A 22,478-nucleotide genomic window follows, 5' to 3' on the forward strand; every position below is an offset into this window, starting at 1 on the left:
GAAACAGAGTTTTATACCTCAACAATACTACTGAGACCTTTCGATAGTAAAAAAGAGTATCCTGACCGTATCACTACTTCTACTTTCTTCACACGGTTTACCGAAATGCTCTCCCACCCAGATACTTACGTATTTCATCAAAGTAGAAAGGAAAATCGCCCGGCATGGAGCAGTTGAGCCGCGACTTCAGGTAGGACGTCCATCGGTTCTTCAACCGATTCGGGCCACCCTTGTCCCACTTGCACACACGAGCCACACGGCTGAAGATGGCCTAAAAAATCGAAAATAGAAACCAAAAAAAAAAAAAAAGGATAGTGTTGGTTAGAAAATAGAATTAAAATCGGGCCCATTCATAAAAACTATCTTCTAGCACTGGCAGGATGTGACAAAGAACAGGTTTGACAGTAGGGTACAGCACCGATGAAATAAACGGTAATGAAATTATTTGCCCCTTCCCAACCTAGTTAAGCCACCATGAGGACGCACACAAACGTGCGGCAATATACCACGTTTTTGTCGCCGTTGTTTTCACGCCAGGGTGGTAATGTTCAAAGCGGGTCAGTTGAGCAGGGGACGTTGGGAAGGTGCTAGCATAAAAACTTTAGTAATATGAATGCAGTACCGTAGAGAAAAACTATGTTCAAAGGCTAGGCAAAGGAAAGCGATGTGATAATCAGCGCCAAAGGAAGAAAAGGGAAGGAGATGCGACAAGAACGAATCATAACGGTTGCTTACGAGGAGCAACAAGGAAAGAACAACAACCGGGGAAAAAACACGTATTTTCAAACAAGCAGCGGAAGCGCACACAAGTTGAAGTGAAGCAATGGAAGGAGGAAGAAAGAACAAAAAAAAAGCAACCAATACAACTACGACGTGAGAAAACTAGAAGTGAAAACAAGCGAAGAAAAGCACTTTAATTAAAGTTATTTCATTATCGTTCGACATGCCGCCGGTCTCGCCGGGGTCCGGGGAGCTAATGGCGACGACAACGGCGACAAACACACCGGGATCGACTTCTTGTGAATGGAAGAAATTGTCTGTGAAATGAAATAGAAGTGGCCAAACCCAGACCCAGTCCTCTGCACCCCTGCGCTCCCGGATTCCATTTATGAGCGGTTCCGAACAACCGGCACGTTCAGTGTAGGGCGCGCACAAGCAAACCTCATGCCATCACACCCATTCCCCCATGCTTAACGTCCTACACACCGCTACTTACCTTGCCACAGTTGATGAATTCGACGGCCGTCTCGCGGAAGAAGAAGTACACAAAGTCACCCTGCGTGAAGGATCCGACAAAGTTGGGCGCTGAAATATTTATGAACGCGATAATGATCAATTTACACCTTTAGCCTCGTACACTCGGAAAGGACACAGAAAGGGGGTGGTAGAAGGAAGAAGGAGAGGGGAAGGATTAAGGGGAAGGGGCACAATTAATTATTCATTCTAATGCATGCGACAACTATTTGCCTACCAGATGGGGCAGTCGCATTACTCATTAGAGTTATGGGATATCGAATGGCCATATCCATTCGACAACCAATATATCCGGTGACAACCAATAAGCGTGCGCACCGAAAGGTATGAACATTATTGGAATTATTATTTAGAGAGTTTTTTTTTGCTGGCATTGTTTGTGAAGCAAATTGTTTTGCATATGGAAGCGGAAAACTGTTCAACTACAAACGATGTAGGATTATTGCGCTGGTATCGTAAGTAGATTTGCACACGATTGGTTTTCCTTTCCAATTAGCGTTGGTAGCAGTACAATATATTTGTGTGCCCTGTGAATAGGCATTTCTGACAGATGAAAGCAATTTTCTATTCCATGCACAGCTGGGTAGATTATGTGGAACTAGCGCACCATAACCATAACCATAACCATCGGTTTCGGTGGTACGAAAAACAAACAAACCGATCAATGACCAGCACACACACACAAAGGGTGATACAGCCAGCTTTACGCTTTCAGCTAGTTTTGTGCAACAAAGAACGATACGCCTTTGTGTTTTTCTATGATTAACCACAAAATGGTAGACAAATTGGGTTTGTGCTTGCATTTTTGGCAGGTTTTATCGTTTCATGGAGTTTCACTTACCATTCAAGCTGAGACTGTCGTACTGTTCCGTTTGCAGATGTTCGCGATAGATGATCGGGTCGAGCCCACTGAAATCAGCAACCGTGCCCGAGTACAACTCGTTATCTGTAAGGTATGAAGGAAAAGGAAGCAGTGTATGAGTTTCACTATTGCCATTGATAGCAAGTACAAGTCAGAACAATCGATTGTAAGTGAAGAAATATTTCAAGAAGAAAATAAAAGGATTGTAAAAAGAGATAAAATAAAGGTGTGAGACTACTTCATGAAGTAAGATGAAGAAAAAATGTATATCACATAATGAATAAAAAAAAAAGGATTTAAAACAAGAAAACAGAAAGAAAAACATTAATAACACACAACACAAAAAGAATAACATATGTTAAATTCATAAATAAATCTTATAAGAATAAAAACGTAAATAAACCAAAAAAGTAAGCACCTGTTTGAAAACAGGAAATGCAACATTGATAACAAATGATTTAGAACACCAGTTCAGAAATAAATAAATTGTGCGAATAAAGAACTACAGAGGGCTCTACAAGATGAAACTCTCATTTAAAATTTAATAATAGAACTTAGAATTATATTAAAAGTTGTATAACATTGTAATATAGTTACAAATACAATTACAACGGTACAATACGGATAATACAAATTTGATACCATTACTATTATTAAAGGATTATAAACAAGAAAAGAGAAGAAAAACAAAATTAATACCAAATGTCATAGAAGAGTTCATAAAATAAGCATAGAACGTGAATAAACAACTAACAGAAGACTAAAACAATAAAAAAAAACTTTCATTTAAAGTTAATGAATAAACCTGATAATAAAAAAACATAATTAAACCAAAAAAATGTGCAAAACAACAAAGTATAAAAGTTGATGAATAATGTTGTTTAGTTTAGTTTAGTTTTGTACAATTACGACCCGTTACGACAATAGAACAAAACAGATACATATTTGATTCCAATATGAATCATTTCATTGACTTTTTTTGCTATTTAAAGTCTCTATTTATTACAGGGTTTTCCAGAAGTTCTCATAGATGTGGGACATTTGCTTAACTCTTTCTTACATGAAATAAACCTAATGTAATGGGAATTGGACTCTATAGCATCCTGGTTGGACATATCTAATAGGAAGTTCCAAGGAGCCTTACCAACAAGGGTGGCATAGAGTCCAATTTCCATCATTTGAAGTTCACTTCACATAAAAAAGAGTCAAGTAAGTGTATCACAACTATCAGAACCCCTGGAAAACCCAGCAATATTTTTATTTTTTGCTATTTAAAGTTTTCTCCACAATAACCGACATCTCTTTCAAACCACCAAGACACGCGACCTTATACGACCTCAGCGAAAACTTATTTTAACCATTTCGCATCGCATAATTCCTTCCCCCTTGCCACCAGAAGCATCCTTCTCACACACACACTTCATGGTCCCATTACGGTTTGTAATGCAATATACGATATGCCTTTACGCACAATCAGCAAGTGGAATCTAATCTGCGATGATATAGGAGTATGTTCGGTTCGTTCGGTTCGTTTATTGCTTGCACCACCGCACACGCACCACCGTGGCAAGCGCGCGCTAAAAGCGAGGCTTTCTTCGTCTCGTCTCGCGCGCGCTCTAGAAATTGACTTTTTTTCCGCTGCGTTCAACATCAAACGAAAACGGCGAACGAATATCATGGAAGGAGGAGAATGGCGATTCGGCAGCGATGGTATGGCGCCGGGTTTTATGAAAATCCATCGCCCCCTTTACCCCCAAACCAGTCCGCCGCCGGTGATTGCATCTTACGGCTTTCGTCGGCGACTGTTTCAAAGCGCAAAGAAACGTTGATCGCGCTTGATGGATAATGATCAGAAACCGATTGAACGGAAAAAAAACCTCCACCGGAAGGATACACATAATACGCAGCAGCGAGCAGGGATGATGGCGACCCTTTGGAAGAAGATTATAACCGCACACCCTGGGTAAATGGCAGCATTATTGGGTAAAGGTGCGGCTGCTGCTGCTGCTTCAGCCCTTCGCTTTTCCACGGTTTGCGTCGTTCTTTAGGGAGAGAGAGAGAGTTCAAGTGTCGTAATTTCCAGCGTCATGGTTGATACGCTTGAGCTACCGATACGTTCGCTCGCTCCCCCTTTCCTTACTTTATTTCATTTTGTGTTTTGATAGGTTAAAGTAAGTGTGGGAGTTTGTGTGTGTGTTTGTTCTCTTTACGTTTTTTGTTGCTCTTGTTTAGCGGGGGTTTGCGATTTAAACGGGGAAGGGCAAAATCAAACCCGGAGCTCACCGGCTTTGGGCTGCGGATAATGAGATTCCTGCGGGAAACCGACTGAACACCGCATACATCCGCGTTACCGCACCATCCGTTGCAGGGTACGTCAGTCCTATCGAAGGGCAACACTGTGCAGAGGAAAGGGAGGGCTGAGAGTCGACAAAAAAGGGAGAAGGGATTTGGTCGATACATTTGCACAGACACGCCACCGATGATGTCGGTCGCAAAATGTGGATGTTGGAAAACGATAACAAATTAAATTCATACTGCTTTCAGCATTCAGTGTAACTTCAATGGCGGTTTTTTTTTATCAACTGGTACATAACAGCTTGAGGGAAGGAAAAATAACACGACAATATGAAAGCCGTTTGCAAAAATAAACCAAAAACGGAATAAGCTACGACAGCCATTGCATTCACTGTGTGTGTGTGTGGCTTCACTTCTGTGCGGCAAATTGAGCACGTAAATAAGTAATAAATCCTTGTAGAGCACACGGCCCCGCTCGATCCGATCCGGTTTGCTTACGGCCACAAACAAGCATCACTGCCTCCGTCCCGTCCTTTTTTTTGCATTTTGTATGCATTGTTTCGGGTATGACCTGCTTTATAAAAGCTTTCGCTACAGCGTCTGGCACATATACACATAACACAAACACACATAAAAATTGACTCAATCCCGACGTGCCCGCGGAAATCCGTTTTCGGTGCTGGCCATGTCTTCCTTTTTTTTACATCTACATTACTTGCGCGAGAAAATAAACTGCCACACTGTCCTAAGCTAACAAGCTAACGAACGATGAGATTTTCACCAACCCGAGCCCAAGACCCCAGTCCAAATGGCCGTCCGGAGTGCATTTGCGGAGCCGCACGGGTATTGCAACAAATTTGAAGCACAGTAGCACCAAGAAAATGGCGCAGAATATTTGATGAGGGAGCTGTGTTCTGCTTCCCATACAACAGCAAAACCGACTTGCACGTTGCAGTACGAGCGCTTGTGCTTTGATAAAGATGTTTTGAGCATAAAGCTTTTTGTTCTGTGTTTTTTTTTTGGTCTTCCCTGTGTCGTTTGAAATTTGAAAAACATGAGTTGCGTGCTTTAAAATCATCTCGGAAGCTGTAATGTACTGTTAAAGATGGATACATTCCCGACATTTCAAAAATAACTTCCAGTAGTGGTTATCTTCTAGTTTTTTAAATTATTGACTCCAATTAGGAAATTTCCTGCAAACTCCAATCGTATACACAAAGGACAAAGCTCATTTATGTACGCAAGGATTTTATGGAGTTTATGGACAGTTAAACTGATACCTATTTAGTATCAGTGCTTTCTAAAATATTCACCATCCTAAATGGTCTTTTTAATGTAAAAAGAAATCTTAGTAAGAAATTTCTGGACAGTGAATTCGTCGTTTTTTAAATAATTTTTGTTACAATTTTATTCTCAAACGTGATACGGAGCTGATGGAGGTGCCCAGTACTTTGTGCCAGAAAAATACTTTAAAAAGTAAGTTAAAATAATTACAGTCTTTCCCGAGTTACGCGACACTCGAGTTACGCGAATTTCAGTTTCATTGACAGTTCATACGTCGAAAATTGGCACAATTTCCTCCAAAAAAAGCCAAATTCAAAATAAATTGCCGTTTTGCTAAAAGTTTGAAATAGCTATATACACAGAATTTATGGAGTCACGAATTTTCTACACGAAATGTATGAATTAAGTAATAATGAACATGTCATCATTAAATTTAATCATAAATTACTTTTCATCGTTAATATTTTGGCTGAAAAACGTTATATTCTATTTCTATCTATTTTTCCAATTTAGTCATAAATAATAACTAAACAATTAATTTAAATAATAAATTACTCAATTACTGTAAAAACAAAAACAAATTATGAGAATCGAATGACGAAAATAATGCCAACAATTCTACTTCGCGGTTTCTTTTTCTATTGTTTTTACTTTTTACACATAGCACAGGGAAAACAAACCATGATTTAGATTTAGAAATGGTACATTATGTCAAATTACAAACATAATTTAAAGAGTTTGCAATAACCAAGATCACAAAAACCTCATTTACAGCCTTCCCATCGTACATTCACATTTATGGATGCTAAGAAATAAAGCGTCCTACTCTACAACTCTACAACTGGAGCTGCACCATAGCTTTTCCTCCATACAACCCAATAACATAAGACACATGAGGATTGCAAATGATTATTTCAGCATTGCATACACTGCATACGATCCCACCGTCGTTTGAATAAAGGATGTAGCTTCCTGCTTCAATGCGCCTGGTTTAAGTTTGTTTTTCTTTGCTAAATTTGCTTCCTCTCAAATTTTGTTCGCTGCCAAAAATCTACCCACATCCGGTCAGCGCCCATTACTTGGTAAGCCAATTTATGTAGCACTGGTTCCGGTTCGAAACGAAAAGAAGCGGTTTATATTTCCCCCCACCTGCGCTCGTTTCTCGTTTCTAACAGGACATTTGGAAGTAAAAAAGAAGAAAACATACACACACAAGCGGTGACCATCGTCATGAACAGAAGCGACTTACGGCCAGCGACGGCAGGAAGTGGGGAAAGAATTGTACCGTGGCAAAGTAGGGCTTCTTCCGGCTAACTTTTTTTTCCTAACCATCGTTACGTAAAACGGTTACGTGATTTCCGGTCTGTGTGACTAATGAAGGAGCGGTACCCACGAACAGCTGTGCCACTCTACTACACTGCCGCAGAGTCCCGTAGCGTCCACTTCGGGCAGTTTTTTCCCCCAGCACTGTCGTTTCGCCATTTTGTATCATGCACTGGGAGAAAACGCAAAGAACGAAGAATGTTTTCTCTCGCGTAGATGTTTCAAAAAGCCAAAATAAGGGCACTGTGTGTGATGGTCTGTGTTTTCATTCCTTCCTTCTTCTGCGAAATTGTTGGTCATTTTGCAATTGTCGTTACCGGAAAGAATTCCAAAATTAAGGGCAAGAAAATGTCCTCCACAACACAACACGGTGCTTCCTTCCCTTGGTCCACAGCGTATTCCGAGTCACCGCTGGAATGTGGACGACGCCCGCTATTGAAAGATGACGGAAGGGGATGCATATTTGCAGGTAGGACAAATACCCGTGGCAAAGAATCCTTACTGCCAGGGGGAGGGATTATAACCGTGAACTTCGTGTCGGTGTGTACGGTGCAGGAAAGGAAGTGGGGAACCCAAAAAAACAACATAGGACAAACTTGTTCCTTCCTAGCAGCGACCTGTGGTGCAAAGAAACAGAGCACAAGAACAAGCAGCCGAGACACACACAGCAGCATCGCGTCACGGCATACCATAAAGTTACGTCCCCCCCCCCCCCTCCTATTGCAAACCCATCCCTCATGCTGGCTCACAGCAAACACACACTACTACACGGGAAAGGCAAACATAAAAGCACCCGTCAAGAAAGCGCCAGTTCAAGTGGAAAAGTTGTCCTCCGCGCTCACGAGCGGGAAGAAAAAAAAAAACACACACGGGACGAACGAACGCAGGTGACGGTGGTGCGAGAGAGAGAGGAAAGGGGCGCTGGTCACCCTATAGCGGAAGAAAAATAAGATGCATGGGAAAAAGTTTTGCCTTGTCGTGTCTTGTTGCCTTTTTCCCCGGGTTGTCTCTATGTTTGACGATCCCGACTGGGCGTACCAGGAAACCATGCGATGTGCAGAAATTGTATGCATATTTTTCCACCAACTTTATGAATTATCCTGTGAGAAAACAGGAGCCAGTGGGGATGTGAGCTGAGCTGTGATGGGTGTGCTGAAAGGAAGTGTGGACAAGCATAGGAGCTTGTGTTGTGTTATAGGCAGCGATTTGAAACCATTCATCGTGGCGTGCACTGCGAGACGGACACTGGCCTGGTGACGAACTAGCTCCAGTGCACAGTTATGCAGTTGTTACTTTGATTTTCCTTCGGACGGATCCTATTTGCTGTTCAGAGGGGCAACTTAGAATATGCAAGGGATTAAAGATTCAGGAGAAAGTGCTTTTGTAAGCTTATTAATATTTCTCGATTAATATTTTACATTGCAGCAAGAAGAAAGTCGGTCACCAAACCCTTATTCAATGCAACTGTGTTGATAATATGCAGCAATAAAATAAGCGCACCGTTTAGAGCAGGGGTATCCAGACTTTTGCAATAAAAAATTATTGAGGATCATTTTGACGTTACTTCTATCAAATGCAAGAATGTTTAAATCTTGTTTTGATAAGAAAAAAAGCTAGCTGAATATAAAAAAAAATCTTCAGCTTCTAATATTCAATCTTGCTTCTTGTTTTGAAAAAGTCAAAAAAAAAATCCATTAAAATAGTCACAATAATAGACATGATTTATTTATTGACCTTCATAACGTCATCGCGGGCCGCATTATAGCCTCTTGAGGGCCGCATCATGCTGCCCACAGGACGTTGTTTGGAAACCTCTGATTTAGATACAGTCGTTGGCGCTGGATTTTGACTCTGAATCACTTATTTTTGTCTCGAAGGCACCAATTTTTGACAGCGTTTTACATTTTTTGCCTCGAAGGCATCAATTTTTGACTATGAGTCAATTGCTCTATTTACAACATTTTACGTAAGTTCTGAAACTGTGTGATCTGAAATAATTGAAATTAAGTTAAGTAGCGAATAAGTTCATTGGTAGAATCAAAAATAAATCATTTGTTATACCAATTTTGGAAGTTTGAATGCAGTGCAAAAGCATTGGCATGTATTTTCTGGTGTAAACAAGGGCTTTGGAATTTATGCAATTTTATTATTTTTTCCAAAAATTGGTGCCTCAGAGTCAAAATTAGGAGGTAATGATTGTAAATGATTTCGGGATGAAAACCATGTAATTTACTCATTAAATGGGATTACTTGGAACTATGTTCTCCTTTCAAAAAGTTTAATGATAAAAAGTTTCAAAAATGTGAAGCAAACTTAATTGAAAATCGAAAAACAAACGGTGTTCAATGCTCAATCATTCTATTCGTAAATATATTAAAAAACAGAATCAAATCTACGCCAGTGCCTTGAATGTTAAATGTTACATATGTTAATCGTTTAAACTAAAGATGACGTTTTTTTTTTTAATTAAACAAAATAAAACCAAATAAACGCAAAGAAAAAAAAAATCAGTTAAAAAATGTAAGTGATACATGCAATGCAATGCCAAATTTCGTTACTCACCTACAAACACAGCCGTCGAGTTGTGGGTGGGATCGTACGGACACATCGCCTGTCCGGGCTTTTCCGTCTCCACCGTGTAGTTGTTGCCGTTGATGGAGTACGTCCGGCAGAGCGGCCGGAATGCGTTCGTCCCACAGCTAAGTAGCGAGCCCTGCGCCGGAATGGCCAACACCCGGATATAATTTTGGCATAGATCCTACACACATACACGTACAGGTACGCCAAGGGACAGGTGAAATAGAGCAGAAACGAAAAAAGAAGAAAAAACAAAGAACAGAACAAAGAGAATGATTAATTTCGGCTAAATTTTTGCTACAGTTCTTCACACTCTCGAAGCAGCGTGGCAGCGTGTGTGGAGGAGTGGCGGCCGCTCCAGTGCCACAGAATGCAAATGAAAGACAAACAAACGGGGAGCAAAAAAACGTTGCCCCGAGATTCGTGTTGCCACGCTTATTCGGATTGTATAAAAATGGCACAGGCGAGTTCGCCTGTAGGCGATATGGTTTTTTTTTTTTTTTTTGGTTTGTTTCTTTGTTTTAAAAGTATGAATAAAGAGAGCCTTTGTTTGCCTAAGAACTCGTTTAAATTATGTGTGTCTATTTTTCTTTGCTATCGATCAACACACACTTTCGTCACCTCTCTACTGAGACTGTGGCTGGGGGGGACGTAGAGAAGAGTTTGTGTGGCATGCGAGACACCATAACGCTATGTCAACACAGCGCCGGCCGGAATAAGCTTAAATCCAATCAAATTTTGAGACATTTGTTTTCCTTTGGTCTCAAAACAACATTCGGTGGACAGAAAAAGGTACGGATTGGAGAGAAATTAAAATCAAACAGAATGGTTTTTTTTTTTCTTTCCAAATTTGATTGTCACGTTGCAGGATCAAACGAGCTTATTTTCCTAACATTTAACTATCCTGAATAATGTAAAATATATAAAAAAAACGTTTTTTTATAAAACCCATTAAACACAAACAAAACTGCTTCCTACACTCAATCACATCCTACTTTCCAGCAGCAAATACGCCTATCGTTTATCGCAAAGACTTATGTAATTGCTACTTCCGTCCACTCTACGTACACAGACAGACAGCCCCTTCGCATTGGCAATCGTTTTCAATTTCAATTCCCCTGAAAGCATCTTACCGGCCATTCTCCACTTTCATGTGTTTATTATACAGAGATTACACGTCGTGCGCCCATGGAGAAAGCTATTGCAAAACACTTTTGCTACCTCCGGAAGCCCTCAAGCATTTGGTCGAAAGAAAGCGCTCTTTGTCCTCGGGACAGATAGGATTTGTTCAAACACGAACACAAGCTCTCTCCCTATCTCTGCCTATCATTCTGTGTTGCTCCATCCTTTACATAAAATCCTAGTGTTACACACACACACACCCCCTGCTTCGCTTCGGTAGCGTTCTCATTGCTTTTGTTAGTGCAGCTGGAATAATTTTAATTAAGTTGAATGGTGAGATAGAATATTTGGACAGCTATATCTTTTACCTCTCGGCCCCAACCCCCCTTTTTGGGGCCAGGGGCTGCTGTGTAACACTCCACCCACTCCGCCGTTGTTATGGATTATTATTTTCGCAACTACTATAGCATCATAAGCAAACACAGAGCGCGCCCAAATTGCTTTCGGTCACACAACACACTCCCGGCGAGCGCTCGACACCGAGCCATCGCGTGCACAAGCGGCTGTAGGAAAATGGGTGCCAATACCGATGGTTTGTGGCGGCGTGCAAGGACACTCCACCGGCTCGTCCACCGAAAAAGCTTCACGTTCACTGTGTGAGTGTGACACGTTATCACAGGTCATTTGCATAACCAAATCGTTAGCAGCAACTTTGGTACGAGGATGCTTTCTACCAACTGCTGCTGCGCCTCCTCTACCGAAACTTTGTTTATCCTTCTGCATTCACGTCTGGTGGTAAAAGAAATACACACCCACACACATACGTAGAAATTGTCCTTCAACATGACAGGCGGAGAGACGAGCGATGAAAAGATACAGCGAGCAAGAGAAAAAATTAATCCGACAGACAACCGGCAGATACACAAAAAATGGATTATTATACACATTTTTATGAAGCATTTTGAAAAAAAATGGACATTTCATATATTCTGTGATCTCTCGATGGATGCCAATTTTTTTGCTATTTAAATTTATCACTATTAAGAAAAAAATAGAAAAAAATACATATTTTTAAAAGCCCTATTCAAAAGTCTAATACGTTGCACTTTGCACTCATTTTTTTTCTTTAAATTATGAGAGAACCACCTGGCTTGACCTTTCATATACATTTTATTACTTTTATTTACTTGTTTGGTAGCATTATTTAATTTTGATGTTGATTCTGTGCATTCTTTTGAAAGTTATAAATTCGAGGTTGAGTTTTTGACATGCTTAAGTTGCATAGCTAAACGGCCTAATACCTGATATGTCAGTTAAACTATAGTTCAGATAAACTTCATTTCAGAGAAACAGCAATGTATTCAATAATGAAAGCAGTCCAAAGAGAAAAGACCTTCCGAACGGATTGTGTTTGTATCAGCTCGACGAAACATTATCTTCAACACAGAATCACTTGAGCTATATGTTTCGGAGCGATTAGAGCTCATCGGAAAGCCTGATTATCGCCTAAGCGAGTCCACCACCAAAACCAAACGAGCAGAAGGGGCCACATTATCAATCCGAGAGATAAGTCGGTATCGTACAGTTGAAAAGCAAACAGTTTCCTACCGCTGTGCTTTGTGACAACGTTTGCCTTTGGTGCGCTAATTTGGAAACCGAACGTACCTCATCCTTGCCCTTCACGATGCACATCTTGATGTCGTCGTCCGAGGAGTACCAGGAGAGACGCGTCGTTTCCGCCAGGTCGTAAATGCTGAGATTGTAGACGATGTTTCTGTAAGAGGGAAAGGGAAAAAGAAACAGATAATAGCATTAAATTATGCTCCAAGAAAAATCCCCGGCCCGGCCACGATATTAGGTGGCAAGACATTTAGGTGCATGGTTGTGCCGAGCGAGTGCCGTTGAAATTAGGGACAATGAGAATGCTTTACAATAATTTTTGGGGCAGTTTTGTCACGGAATGGAAACGAAATGCTCCCTCCCCCCCCCCCCCCCCCCCCCCGAAAAGTTATGCGACATCGTTTACAGTTTCGAAAGATAAGCAGCAGCAGTAATTTGCTGCTTTTGTCGCGTGAGAATAACTTCCACCGCAAATCTGGTGTTTGCTCCATTTTACTACTAATAAGCTATGCTGGAACTTGGAAAAGCTCTTCTCTCCCTCGCGTATCTGGAGAGTGTATGAAAATCAGCACTCTTTTTTGTCACCACCACCCAGTTCCAAGAGGGGAAAGAATGGAACGTAACTAGCTGCTCAACTGCTGAACGAATGCTTCACACCGAAAGAACGTCATTACGGATGAAGTTGAAAGAAACTCGTCTCCCATCCGTAGAGTTCTCGGTGCGAGCTTGGCGACAAGAAACTCGAAACGTCGGCCAGTTTACAGCACAGCAACAATAGGGAAGCAATATGGAAAAATGTTCCCCAAGTGCCGAGTGCTTCCGAGTGTCCGGAGTGGCGGAAGATGTGTCTCTTGATGCGGCAGCCATTCAGGCCAGCCAGGTAATGGTGGTCCGACCGTAGGGGATGTAGTTTTGATGTATGTAAACAGCGACGCAATGATCGTTTGGATGTGTGATTTTCAACACCTGCCGTGTATAATGGGATATGTTTGCTCGTGCGGTTGGCAGAAAGAGAGAATAATTTAAATCACAGCAGTGGTAAGCGTAACTTGTTAAATCATTTACATTGAAGCCTAATGTAAACGTATCTGTAATGTAATGTAAAAGCGTACATGTAATTATGTGATGAGAATATTCTTCTGCAACTGGTATAAAAAGGTAGTTACTTTTTTAGACATCAGTAACCAGTTAAAGATAGTTAGAGGAGCTAGTTGTTGATGAACAATGAACCATGAACATATCCGTGGTAGCTTGATGCTTATTGGTGATAGTCAATATAAGTGCGTCATGACATGCTGAACACGACATGTGAATTCTTGAGTCAAACGCGATATGGATTTTGTTTCAGTCAGATTTTTTTATGACATTGATAGTGACATTTTGCAGCACTGATCGGATATCGCATGTCTTTGTAGACAATTTGCAATCACAGAAACACTTAAAAAATAAATAAATTCTATTCAAAATTTACGCTTTGGTGGTTCATTGTTACATGTTTGCAATATTAATCAAACGTAAAATGTTATTTCTCATAAAACTTTGCGAGATAACATTTGAATAATGGGTTAGCACAACATTTTCCAATTTTTTTGACGATCCTTTAATGTTATCTCTGAATTCACATTATCATCCCACATATGCTTGTCCGTTCAGACGTAACATGATCATTTAAAAACGCCAAAACATGTCTCTTTTTGTACCCTTCTATAACGCCAGCATGTGGACAAAAGCGCTGCGCGAGTCCATTAAATGTTGCAAAAAAAAAACACCCCATCATCATAATGTCACCCATCTTCCCGTGCGTGAGGAGCCTGTCACATACAAAAGCGGTGCAACCGCACAATCATCCCCAAAGACACATTTTGACAGAGCACGGGGGTGTGCTACATACTCTCCCGATACAGGCAGACAGCAATTAGGTGTCGTCATAAATTACGTTTATATTCATTACATCAATTTGTAACTGCCAGCCAGTCAGGCCAACCAAGGCAGGCAGCATCGTCGCAAGCATCATCATCATCAGCATTTGCCATCGGTACACGCAGGCCCCCACACAAGAAGTATCGTCAGTCACACATATGCAAGTCAAACAGTCACTACACCACCACCTCCACTGCCCATCCCAAATCAGACGAGTCTGAAGATGCTGACGGTTCATAGGGACACGTGGAATTTCAAAATTCAAAACGCAAAAAAAAAAACAATCTAACGCACGTCTGGTGTTTATTGAAAGTCGTACAACAAAATCCCATTTACAGATGCCTAGCACCAAGCAGCAGCACCAGCAGTTCGGGCATCATTTTGACGTGACGTTCGTGCGCGCTGTCAAATCCGGTTCCCCGGTGATGGGACATACGTCGCTCAATTTAAATTAGTCAACCACCGAAACAGAATTGCGCGCTCGGCGGTGATGGCAATCAGCAGCAGTAGTAGTAGCATACAGCCCGGGATGTTTTAGTTCTTCAAAGCTGCGGTGAAGGAGGTTTCGAATTAATGTCGTTACATCGAGCGATCTCGAGCGTTACATGTGAGCCGGTGCTATCCGCTGTGTGTAGATAGCTTTAGGTTCTGAAACTCAAACTAGCGACAAATGTGAATTCCATCAAGCGGTTAGCTCTGGCAGCAGCATTAACACCATATGCTGGCACCCAACACTCGACAGCCAATCAACGCGCTCATTATATTAAGCGCACTAGTTTGAAGAGTTTAAACTTTTTACAATTAATGTTAATTTATGGAGGGGCCTCAATTCGCTGCTACCATGAGAATGTGTGTGTGTGTGTGTGTGGGAGCACATCACTAGCGCCACAAATTAGTGACTTGTTCACTACAAAATCCAACCAGAATCCGCAGCAGCAGAATGCCGCCCGACAGGCCCGACAGTGCATGAGAACGGAAGGTCACCATAAATCAATAAACAAACAGCTCTAGCGTCCAGCGTTTGCACAATAGCGGGCATTAGCGGAGACATATCATCCCCGGACGATGGACAGTATGGATTGGCTGTTTTATTGCATTCTTCACCCCATACAGTCCAGCAGGCTGGCTTGCGAACTGGTTCAAGGTTAATGAAGAAAGCATACACATTTATTGGGCAGTTCCATGGGATGATCTTACGGCAGTAAGACCCAAAGCACCAGCTGGTGTCATTCGGATATGGAAATGGTAATTAAATGTGTTCGTAATTGTACACAATAAAATGATAAAACAGAATAGCTACTTGAACTTCGGTTTGCAGAAGTCGGATCTTGTCAACGTATCCATTAACATTAATTTACACCGTTTTAAGAGTCTGTTAAAGTATTTTACGAGTCATTGTTCAATGAGAGCTCGGTTCAGCTTTGAATAAGCACTTTCTTCAATTATCTTCAGGTTCTCTTTTTATGAGCATGTTGTTCTATTCGTTCGATATGATTTTCAACAAATTTAGACAGTTGCGCACCACAGAATGATTTACGCTTTCCTTGTTCTGATATAAATTGGAAAATATATAGCTGAAGGACACAACTTCCTAGACGAAAGTTACCACCAGAGAGGTGCTCTATGCGTACACAACAGGCGATCGAAGGTTTAAGTAAGTGTTCGAGCGGTTGCTCGAATGTCTAAAGTAGAAAACAATGTCTAAAGTAGAAAGCAAACCCAAACGGCCACCAAGCCAAAAATGTGAGTCTTTGTGGAGTATGCTCCTGTGGACGATTGATACTCAGACTAGCTCCAGCAAGAGTATTTAAATTTAGTAGTTAGTTTACAAAACCTCAAAGTTTCCCAATTGATACTACTTATATCTCCCGAAAAGTCCATGTCCAAAATTTCCAACAAACAACACACTATAAAATAATTTATTACGATGAATTATAACCTACTGTTTCAAACAAAAGCACTTAAAACAGCCGGCACAATGCAGCTAATGTTTCGTCACTGTTTTACATCACATTTCGCAACATTATCCACGAGCACGTGGAGCATTGGGATGTGTCAAAAACTCACATCAATTCTAGTCCTCTCCCCCACGCGCACACAGTCACAGACGACAGGCAAATAGAATGGACCGCCTCGGAGGCAAACATGTCATAAAGCGATTCACCAAAAGAACGCGCCCGGCTCGATGCCCCGGTTGGAAAAGAACAGCCACCAGCGCTTCTTGCCTTCTGCCAGCGCGTCGTCGTGTCGTCTCGCGTAATCATTTTTCATTCCACTTCCACACGGTGGCACATTTCACGAGTAAAAGCAAACTAATTTATCACACTGAATTACCACCGTAGGGCGCCTATCAACCGTCAACCGTGGGCTTCCCCATCTTCTTGCGGACTGTATGCGTTTTCTGCTTTTATGAGTCCATTACAACCCGTTACAACCTATCCACTCCCCCGGCCCCGTCCTGCTCGATATCTCGGCACGGGTTTTGGGTTGAGAGCATGATTTTGCACCGGAAACACTGTTCCATTGTGTGTGTGTGTGTATATATGTGGTGGTTCTATAGTTGCAGTTGGCTTTTCTTTCGGACTGGAGCCATTCTCAAGCAGAGCAGTCGCCTAAGTTCTCCAAACCACCAAGCATGCGGGAAGAGCACACACACTCCACTCCACACAAACCATTGAAGTACCAAGGAAAACTCCCCGAAAGCACACACACACAGAGGTCTTATGCAACCGATCGGCCGACCGGTTGCTGCCAACCGGTCAATGGGTACCGTAGGATACCTCTGTTCGTGTGCATGTCTGACTTTCGTCGCCCTGGGTTTGTCCTTGGGACAAGGCAGCCCAGCCCGGTGCACACGTCGGTAAATAATCAATCACTTCACTTCAGTAAACCTCATGAAGCATCCACCACACTGACGCCAGCGCCACCTCCAGCACCATACTGCAGCGATTGCCTTTTGTGTACCGCCCCGGAGAGGTTCGGAAAGACTCAAGAGTTTTACACAACGCGGGCAACAAGTTTTTCCAAGCGTTGCTCGAACGGTTCCGCTCCAGAAAAGAGTGATCGCATACTGTGCGGTGCACTACACGCTTGGTGCATTGAATAGGGACGATGGTACTACTACTACTATTACTACAAGCACTGCTGTTGCTGCTGCCAGTTGCTGTTACGCTTCAATCTCGTAACGGTTTTATTTCTGTGCCGTCTCATCATCGTTAAAGAGTCCGTGTGCTGTGCTGTTGAGGAAAATTTAAAATTACATAAATTGTATTTTACTTCCCAAGGCACTTCCAATACCATTTCTCAACATATCAAATACGTTTTAAAATAGGCAAAAATGAAAATACATTCACCAGCGAATGTGTGCATTTTATGCTTGACCAATGTTGAGCAAATTTCTCCCAACACTGCACAAAACTCTACAAGTGTCAAAAGTTACGCACAAAAGTTTAATTAAATTCGGACTCAAGCGTCCGGAACCGGGAAACTCTCTGCACAAACTCGAGACTAACATGCTTTATCCCAAGTGCAATTGTAAGCATCTAGAGCCAAACCTGCACAGAGACACACACACACACACACACACACACACACACACACACACACACACACACACACACACACACACACACACACACACACACACACACACACACACACACACACACACACACACACACACACACACACACACACACACACACACACACACACACACACACACACACACACACACACACACACACACACACACACACACACACACACACACACACACACACACACACACACACACACACACACACACACACACACACACACACACACACACACACACACACACACACACACACACACACACACACACACACACACACACACACACACACACACACACACACACACACACACACACACACACACACACACACACACACACACACACACACACACACACACACACACACACACACACACACACACACACACACACACACACACACACACACACACACACACACACACACACACACACACACACACACACACACACACACACACACACACACACACACACACACACACACACACACACACACACACACACACACACACACACACACACACACACACACACACACACACACACACACACACACACACACACACACACACACACACACACACACACACACACACACACACACACACACACACACACACACACACACACACACACACACACACACACACACACACACACACACACACACACACACACACACACACACACACACACACACACACACACACACACACACACACACACACACACACACACACACACACACACACACACACACACACACACACACACACACACACACACACACACACACACACACACACACACACACACACACACACACACACACACACACACACACACACACACACACACACACACACACACACACACACACACACACACACACACACACACACACACACACACACACACACACACACACACACACACACACACACACACACACACACACACACACACACACACACACACACACACACACACACACACACACACACACACACACACACACACACACACACACACACACACACACACACACACACACACACACACACACACACACACACACACACACACACACACACACACACACACACACACACACACACACACACACACACACACACACACACATTAGCTTCCCACAAACCGCTTGCTAAGGAACGAGACGCTATCATAACCGCGTGTACAATAACTTCAAAACTTTTCCCACTTGATTTTCATTTGGATATTACTGTACCATCGTCCCAGTTTGCTTTGCGGCGGCGGCAGTGGTGCTGGTGGTGTGGGTAGTGGCAGCAGCACGGTAGTATCCTCTCTTCCGTCCCCGGCCATGATGCAATAAAAGTGTATCATGAGCATTTTTATTAATCCGAGCCTCGTCCGCGGCTGTAGCACTGAGATGATGGGACCGTGCCGCGATTTCATCTCGTTGCCGGGAGCAGTTGCAGTTCTCGCGCACGTAAGCTTTTTTTATGGTACATTATTTTTAATGTCACTTTATCACCATCCGTCCTCTCTCCATCTCTCTCTCTCTTTCTCTAACATACTCTGGTGCAATCATTCCACCACCACTGCTCGTACTGATGCAGCAGCGATGCATTTTATCGTATCATTTCACTTCCTTACGGGCAGGGGATTTGTGCCAAGGAATAAGCACCGTTTCTTGCCCGAGTGCTGAGATCATGTCAAAAGGATTGCGTGTTTTTTTTTTTCCTTCATCGTGATGGACATACCACCATGCGGCATATGGTACAACGGCGGTCGACATTATACGGCAAACGATAAAGAAAATGCGATTTTCTCAAGAAGCAAAGAATCTCCAGCAAACGCCATAAAGCACGCACACACGTCGAGGCAAGAGGAGCGGATGGATTATGGTGGGATGGGCACAAAAACGAACCCGGCCCGTACTTATCATGATGGCGCTCTATACCTCACCGCGTAGAATGGCACTAAGAGGGAGATATACAATTTGAGCAACGAGAATCAACATTATTTCCATTATGATACAAACAAAAATCCAACTCTATATTACATTAGAAAATGTTCCCTTTCAGCAAACAGATTATATTACTCGAAGCTTTATTTCATTATCAAACAGATTATCTTTAAAGTTTCAACTCAATTGATAGCAAACTTTAACAGTCACAACTCAAAAAGAAATGTAAATAACTTGAAATATACGAAGTAAAGGAGAAACATTCTGAGTATCAGCATGCTAGGATACTAATATTACATTGGAAAATTATCACATTGGAACATTATCACATTGGAACATTATCACATCACATTGGAATGAGTTTCATTTTACTTATTACTGGATTTTTGTGCTTTTGGTTTTGTTTTTTTGTTATTTTGTTCCACATCTATAGGTTTATTAACTGTGAATTGTTTGTCTTCGTTTTCTCTTTTTACATGTTTTCTCTATTATTTTATCTTTGATCTCTCTTGGTGAAATAGTCTTTGCATAAGAGTGAGAAATTAGGCCACTTATTTAAATACTAATATTAACATAAAAAATTACCATTAAAACCAGTTCACATGCACGTCCTTCGTTGTGAACTAAGTTGGCCAACTCAATTTTCTGTTTTGACATTACAAAAATTTTCTAAAAAAAAACCAAAACTTTCCATTATGCAATTACACGCATACGACCAAGCGTATGAATTCCACGAAAGCTGTCAATTTTATGCGTGTGCAGCAATAAATTTCGCATTCCTTTCCTCCTAATGAACACTTTTCTTCATATCCTTCCGCGAACGCCAAGCGTAGGGTTCTTTCATGTTTTTTGTTCATTTTTTTAACTAGCATAAATCCATCCACGGTAGAAATGATCTCGACTCGGAAGCTAAGCGTTAAACCGGCAACTTCTTATATCCTTGTCCCCTCCACCCCCCTTCACTTAAACGGAACCCGTCCGCGGTGTGACTTCTGTCGCGCTCGGTTAGTAATTTATAGCTGCGTTCATTTAATTAACATAAGATGAAAGAGCATAAATCACGGGACGATAAATTACTGCTTTCTTCAGAGGAGCGAAATTTTCAGCCAGCTCAGGGTGCTTAACTCTACTAAACCCTCCCCTACTAACTCCCACAGTTTGGCTATGAGGTAAGACAGTGCGCCCCCGCTCGTTTCCATGGCGCTAGCGATCGTACCTAGGCCAAGGTTAATGGGCGATAAAACGATGAAAGGGAAAGGGATGGGCAATGCAATTCGGACCAAGCAAAATACCGCACATTGCATTGGGTCGGAGAAATTGGTCTGATGTCGGTACTAGTTTTACCTGCTGCTTGTTTTAACACTTATAGGCAAAATTACTGTTTCGAGGCTTTTTGCATCCACTACCGTCTTGGGTGCTCTATTTAAACTTTCAAACCCAACAGCATCATTTCTGGCACACTCAGCGTCACCGTCGTGTATGGTTGGTTGGATGGTTGTTTGGATGGGAAAAGGGGGAGCGCTTTTGCCGCGTGGATGAGCAATTTGAGCAACCAACTTAGAGCCTTCCATCTTCGCAGTGCTTTGCTAATGGTTTTGGTGTAATCGCGTCAAAGTCAGTCAGTTGGAAGCAGTTGAAATTTCGACCCTTAATGAGCTGTAACAGCGTGGGAAAGTGGATCCAGCCTTTTTCCCCTTGAACTCGTTACGGTAAAGCTTGCAAATATATGACGCCGCATTGCTCATATATGGGTAATAAGGGGAACTGTTAGCTTGAAGCGCGCATATACTTAGATACTTAGAATGATTCGGTTTCAAAGTATTATGCAATTTCATCATGTTCTAATTTTTTAAATGATATATGTACAAAATGATGAAGAATAGCCAAGAACTAGTGATTGATTAAAATAAAATTAATTTTGTTGCTTTTTCCACAACTGAACTCACACACCTCAAAAAATGTAAAATATCGTTGCACAAACTGCGCTGCGCTCACTGGAAAGCCTACACACCATCATGATTGTGGTTTTGTGCGCTAATTTAATCCTCAACAAACGCATTCTTGATGAAAGCGAAAAAAGGGCGCTGGTTTAAAATTGAGCTAAATTCCTCCGAACAAATACGTACGCACAACCAAATAAAAGGGGTTTAATGGACGTCATACCAACCACTCCGTCCTTCCCTTCTTTTTTTTACTAATCCCGTTCACTCAACATCTTACACCCGATACCCCGCTGAACTTATTAAGGAGTTATTAAATTTATCGCAAAACTTTACCTCCCACCCCCGCCCGGTACAGAAAGCCCTGTCCCTGTCGATGCCACCACCTTTCTCATTTTCAAACGGTGCCCTATTTCATTATCCTGCCAAGCATTGCGTACGCTAAATTTTTAGAAAAATCCCTTGTTCTACCTTCTTTGTGACGTCCGTTTCGTTATTTTTTTTTTTCTCACTGTTATTTCGTTTGTTTGAGTGTGTTGGGTTTCGTTTCGGCGAAGATATTTCCGCCCTTTCCGTTCCGCGCTAAACCAACTGAAGAAGAAAGGAGCTGGATGGCGCTGGCGAAGCAGCCGGTTTCGTTTTTCATTCAGTCACGTTTTTTAATAGAGATATAAACAGCAGAAATTAATTAGTAACCGAACAAAGTTAAAACCATCGGAACGGACG

General features: G+C 42.1%; 1 protein-coding gene across 13 annotated transcripts in view; it reads right to left on the minus strand.

The window, feature by feature from the left end:
- LOC1275507 (semaphorin-1A) overlaps positions 1 to 22,478 on the minus strand; it is a 218,980-nt gene that overhangs the window by 29,608 nt on the left and 166,894 nt on the right. For all 13 annotated transcript variants that reach the window (XM_061662586.1, XM_061662588.1, XM_061662587.1 and 10 more), the window contains 5 exons: positions 12,383 to 12,491; positions 9,581 to 9,776; positions 2,096 to 2,200; positions 1,217 to 1,305; positions 130 to 271 (listed from right to left, as the gene is read on the minus strand). In XM_061662586.1, the coding sequence (XP_061518570.1) occupies positions 130 to 271; positions 1,217 to 1,305; positions 2,096 to 2,200; positions 9,581 to 9,776; positions 12,383 to 12,491 (641 nt within the window). The remainder of the gene's footprint in view (positions 1 to 129; positions 272 to 1,216; positions 1,306 to 2,095; positions 2,201 to 9,580; positions 9,777 to 12,382; positions 12,492 to 22,478) is intronic.

The sequence above is a fragment of the Anopheles gambiae genome, chromosome 3, assembly GCF_943734735.2.
Source record: "Anopheles gambiae chromosome 3, idAnoGambNW_F1_1, whole genome shotgun sequence".
Taxonomy (NCBI): Eukaryota; Metazoa; Arthropoda; class Insecta; order Diptera; family Culicidae; genus Anopheles; species Anopheles gambiae.